The sequence below is a fragment of the Ostrinia nubilalis genome, chromosome 5 (genome assembly GCF_963855985.1).
Source record: "Ostrinia nubilalis chromosome 5, ilOstNubi1.1, whole genome shotgun sequence".
NCBI classification, from domain to species: Eukaryota; Metazoa; Arthropoda; class Insecta; order Lepidoptera; family Crambidae; genus Ostrinia; species Ostrinia nubilalis.
In genome coordinates, this window is record NC_087092.1 from 10,108,177 (window position 1) to 10,114,176 (window position 6,000).

At 33.3% G+C, this 6,000-nt stretch overlaps 1 protein-coding gene across 1 annotated transcript; it reads left to right on the plus strand.

Annotated features, from left to right (window-relative positions):
* Window positions 1-2,533: 2,533 nt before the first annotated feature.
* On the plus strand, window positions 2,534-5,956 carry LOC135071897 (nuclear cap-binding protein subunit 3-like). The gene is made up of 3 exons (XM_063965759.1): window positions 2,534-2,759; window positions 3,136-3,430; window positions 3,601-5,956. The coding sequence occupies exons 1-3, from the start codon at window positions 2,655-2,657 to the stop codon at window positions 4,614-4,616; spliced, it is 1,416 nt and encodes a 471-aa protein (XP_063821829.1). The 5' UTR covers window positions 2,534-2,654; the 3' UTR covers window positions 4,617-5,956.
* The last annotated feature ends 44 nt before the right edge of the window (window positions 5,957-6,000 follow it).

A 6,000-nucleotide genomic window follows, 5' to 3' on the forward strand; every position in this document is an offset into this window, starting at 1 on the left:
AACTGGATTTGACTTCTTTGGAATGCAATATGAATGATCATAAAGAACTGTAACAAAGTATAGATATAATTAATAATTGAAATTATATATTATTTATTGATAAGCATACAACACATGTTTGTGGTTACAAAGAAAGAACCTTGTTAAATTGCATTCGGTTGGTTTGTTTTGGAAACCAAAGAAATTAATTAAGACATCTAAATAATTCAGAAAAATTGATAGATAGTAAATTAAATTTAAAAAAAATAATTGAAGTCATCATCATACCTGTCTTGAGGTTTTCTTTATTGGAGTCTTTTACATGAAGAGGAAACTCTGTCAAAACTTCATCTGGCAAGATGGGATTGCTCAATTCCAGTGTTGGAATAGCTGAGTTCTTCAGCCGAGTTCCTTTGGCATTGAAGGATTCAGGAGTGAAGTGCCCACCACAAACGAACTTCAGTTGGTGTAACTTTTCAATAGGTACATATGCTAAGTCTTCTATGCCAGCATTTTTAACCCACATTCGACAACTGAAATAAGAAATACCTATTAGAAAAGAAAAAGAATAACAAACTGAAATTTATTCATCAACTAATTTCTTTTAGTATTGTTATGCAATTCATTTACAGAGTACGAAACAAAATACTGAAATTAAAAATTGGTTATGGTTATTTACTGTATGATTAAAAATATTAATCCCAGCCTTTAAGTTTACACAATCAGTAAAATTATCTTGTAATAAATGAGTGTTATTAGAAACTTACCGGTCAGAATCCAGAGGAAACCTACTCAAAAGTAAGGGTGATCCACCACGACTTCGCCTCTTATTACAAATAACGCACTTCTTGTTGTTTCTACTCTCCATTATCAGTAGAAGCCTAAAATGAAATAGGTATTAATTAAACAAAGCCTATAATTTCTCTCCAACCAGTGTCAATGCCCTGGTTCATGCATTTACCAGTTTTGAAAGTACATTTACATTTTCATCACATAGGGTTGTTTTTAATGAAAAATAGATTTGTAATAGATCTAATATTTCAAGTAAGTAGATAACATACCCATTAAACAGAAAAGTAAATAAGAGTTAAACTTCTGTAGAAGTTGAAACACAGCTTATTTAAAAGAGTCTCTATCTCACAAAAAACATAACACTGAACAGCAAACTTTATCACGCCCGATACGGAGGAACTTAATCAACTCAACGTAAACGACAGAAAAGTTTATTTACAGTAATATTGCACCAAATCTGAGAAAATAACTTCACACGAATCAATTCGCCGGTTAAAAACTCAAACTCAATTGACAGACATTTTTTTTCATTTGTCAAACTAACAATACTACCAACATAAGGACACTAACAATTATTTTTAGTATGGTGGTATTGATCCGCGGGTTCCCCTGCTATAGTGAAATCAATCTAAAATGCACTTTATTGCTTAAGGGATAAGGTTGTATATCAATTGCTACATATAGAGACTAGTTTTTGTATGAGAAGTGTCTACCCACTGCCCGGGGCGATCACCCCCCCCCCCCCCCGTCATAAGTCCTAAGGCACCCCCTGGTACCCCCCAGGATTTTGGGGTTACCTACCGATTCGAAGATTGAAAGACAATCGCACCCCCCCGTATCATGACATAGACCGCAGATTTGCCATGCAGATGTGCCAGTGAGTACTAATCTACGCGACTTGTGTCACCCCCTGATGCTTGGCACCCGGGGCGGACCGCCCCCACCGCCCCCCTCCTTACGCCGCTACTGGTCATCTCGCCCTAAACAAGCCTCCTCAAGGGTGAGCCGATAGATAGCATCACTGAATAATATGGAGTTTTTCAAATACAAAGAGAGAAGTATCTAATTAGAACATCCATGCTTCATTTTATTAACTAGACTAGACCACTGACATAATATCTCGATGAGCTAAGAGCTATATTATTATGCTAATTCATCATTTGATATAATCTGTGCAAAAAATATATTTTTGTAGTCTATGGTTTACGACGCGTGTTTGTCGGTTTAGAGATGTTCGAGCCGGAACCGGGAACCACTTATCGATATAGAATCGATTATTTACTTGGTATCGATTCGATTATATTTATTTATTATGATCATGTTTTATGTTTTAAGGACATCCGTTACGGCTTTCATTTTGTTTATGATGCGCTATAGAGACTTAAGCCCGTTTTCACCATAAAACCCTATTTTTTAAGTGACCCCTTTGAAAACAAAATTCATGTTATTATTTGTTACCATAGGGGTAACTTGAAAACTAGGGATTAATGGTGAAAACGGGCATAACACTACTTAGTAGTATTTTAAGTAATAGTCTATTTAAAAATAATAAAAGTGATGTTTGGTCATCATCATTAAACCTCTTGCTATCATCAACTTTAATTAATAAGTTTCAAATAATCTATGTTTTGGAACCAAATCAATGCAGCAGCTAGACGAATGCTATTTTATCGATACCATGTCTTTTGATAATCGATTTAGTTAGGAATCGAATCGGATTGAATTCATATGATTCATACCACACACAGTGACACAACCCTAATCACTAATTAATTTGTGTCATCTGTTTGGTTGGTTGGCGTGTTTGGTTTCTGATTTCGTATTAATTTATTACAATAACTAGAGATTTATTCCTTTAAATTTTCTACACGTAGATAATAAAAATGGAGAGAGAAGAAGGTGAAATGAGTGATGATAACGCTATGCTTGTTGACGATTTCGAACCACCATCAAAAAATGAAGACTTGGAACCAGCGAAACATACAGTGGTTAGTACATTTACATATTCATTTTATCTTACGATTACATTTTATTAACCTAAATGAATATTTCGGGACTTCAGTAGTAGGTAACGCTGCAAATGCTGCAAATTATTATTTTTTATAAAATCGCCTTTCGTCAGCATTCAAAGGTTAGAGAGTATCAATTTAGTGAGTAAGTAGCTAGTTAGCGTGGTATTAAAGCTGTGGTGTTAAAAGAAACAATAGTTATGGTAGTACATTTAGTAGGTAAAAAAAAAACACCATGTAAAAGCAAGTGGTGTAATTTATTGAATAACTTTAAAATTGTATTAGTTTATCACTGGGTTGGGTAGAGATTGGTAGAAAATAGAAATAGTAGAATTATTTATAATTTTATTTGCAGATTTACAAAGCTGACAAAAATGGGATAATGGTAACACAATTGGAAAAGATTGATGCAGCAAGGATAGAAGAAAGGGCAAGAAGATTTGGATTAAATCTTAGTGGTAATAGAGTAATTACTCAGAAACAGATCGATGAGCTTTATGAAAATTTTGGAATAGAAAGTGGTAATGAAAGACACTTCAGATTTGATGCTCTACATTTGAATGGGGTGGACGGACTGACCACTAGAGAGATATTTGAATACTTGGAAGATTATAAGCCCTTATCGTTGGAAAGGATTGATGAAGTTTCATGTTAGTATATTATTTGTTTTTAGTTAAAGTTAATATCACTTTAGTACCATGATTATTGTACTCACAGTGAGTACAGACCCATTTACCAAAATTACAAATTGTTTCAACAAACCACAAGTGAAATTTTAAAATTATTTATTTCTTATTAACATGTTTTAATAATTTTTCAGGTAATATTGTTTGTCAGGATCATATATCTGCTGCTTTAGCTTTGCTAGTGCACTCCCGTGAAATCAAAAGTGAAGAATTGAAGGAAATGCTTGCTGCTAAATCTTTACATCATTGGAGAGAAGGAATGCCTCATCCTAAAAAGGATCTCATTTTAATGCGCTTTGCTACAAATGGTGATAAAAAAATGCCTAAAAAGAAGGCTGAAGATATTAAATACACTGATGAGTATTATGATCAAAATACAGATTCTGTGAGCAAGAACCCTTGGGGTGATTTATGTAAGTCATGGGGTGTATATGACCATCAAGAAATTTTTCAACGCCGATTACCAAAACATGATGATGATGAAGAGGAGTTTACACTAGAAAACCAAGAAGTTGTAATAAAAAATAAGCAATTGGCCATGCGTTTGGGAAAACGAAGTCATAAAGTTGAAGAGCCTGATGATAGTAGTTCAGATTCTGAATGGAAAAAGAAATCAAAGGTACCAAGAATGAGAATGCATGCTGATGATGAAGAATCAAAACTAAAGAAAAAGCAACCTGTTAGCGATAGGGAGTCATCCAATGAACGAGATATTTATGCACCGTTATCTATACAAGTGGTAAATTCCAAAAGCAACTATATGCCAAGACACACAACAAAACTGTCTGAGAAGTTTAAAACAGGGGAAAGAAATTCACGAAAGTCAACAATACTGTCACGTTTAGGTGCTAAAGTTGTACCTGCAGATAGTTCTTTGTCAGCTGATGAGTATTCGAGTGACGGCACAGATGACAGTGACGATCACTATGTCATGAGCAGAGTTCAAAAAGTTAACAGTAAAACCAGTGATGTCTGGTCTAGACTGGAAACCAAAGATCAACCAGAAACACATGTAGGGGCACGAAGTGATCTACGTCATATGTTAAAATCAAGAAGACTGAACAAAACAGATGATTTGAGAGGTCGAATCAGTAAATCAAAACAAACAAATTTACGTATTGAAATAGATAATAATTATGTTAAGAAATAGCATTAAGAGTTCACTTAATTAAGATTAATCATTGTTATTGTTTTTTTACCTAGTAGTAATGAAATACTAGATCACCTTGATAAAATACTATTTAAACAGGAATTATTATCAGAAATTAGGACCCAATATTTGGTTAATGAATGAATATGAATTTGTTTATAAGTTCAATGAAATGTTTTCAAATTAGACAATTTAGATGATAGAAATGATTGTTCACTTAGCTAAATTGTTGTGTGCTATGGAAAAGTATATTTAGCAAAATATATATTTTTAATAGAAAGCTATTTATGTTTTTGAAGCAATTAGGGTTTCCTTAAGCACTCACTAGTTGGCGCCACTCTTTTAGCCTAGCTCTGGGATGTACGGGCTGGGGCCTAGGGGCTAGCTTAGCCCAGAAGCAAAGGACAGAACCTTACCTGCCAGTGGCGCCAACTAGTGCTATAAAATAAGGCAATCCTTTTGAATTCCTATGAATTAAAGGTTTTTTAAAATTGTAATGGAATGATCCAAAAACACTTATCCAAGGTTTTCCAAATTTTGGTTTGACACAAATTAGTTTGAATGCTATCGGTATTGCTGTCTTTGCCGCGTTTTCTCTGTGTTTATTGTGTGTGAGTAAAGTATATTGTAAAAACATAACTACAGATTAGCATCAACTTTGTAAGTTTGTAAGGCGTGATCATTAGGTGGTATCGTAATCTAGACCGCATCCTTTACAAAACTTCGATGGATGTAAATTTTGTGAATAAAGTGGTAAATCTATTTAAATTACATTTGAGATCTTTAAACTTCCAAGCAAAAAATGAACTTTACGTTCTTCATAATATATTTGGCTTTTTCAATTTATAATGTTAAGTAAGATATATCCAGCATAATATATTTTATTTCTCCTGTACCAACCAGGTAGGGAGGGTGCATCCTTTAGAATTGTTCAGTACATGAATGGCAAAATAGAATACCGATTATATTAACTTCGATACCTACCTATGGGTATAAGTGGAAATAATAAGTAATTTGGTCACATTATGATAATGATTGTGTGTGTGGATATCCATGTAAACATAAATCAAGTTTGTGGAAATCTCCACGAAAGATAAAGGTGCTGATAGTAAACTATTGTCTCCACAATAATAATTATTATTTTATTTTTCTTTATTCAGAAAACCACAAAATTATTATTAATTACTTATTTGAATCTTGAGCTTTGCCAGCATTGTTATTAATGTATGTTTTGTTTCCTTACCTTGTAGAAGAATCACAATAATTTATCCGAATAGATTTGTTATGTATTGTAATTATACAACCCGACTTATTATGGCAATACACATTTCCACAATATATTATTGTATATTTATTATTTCAAACGACTAAACCCTTCATCTTA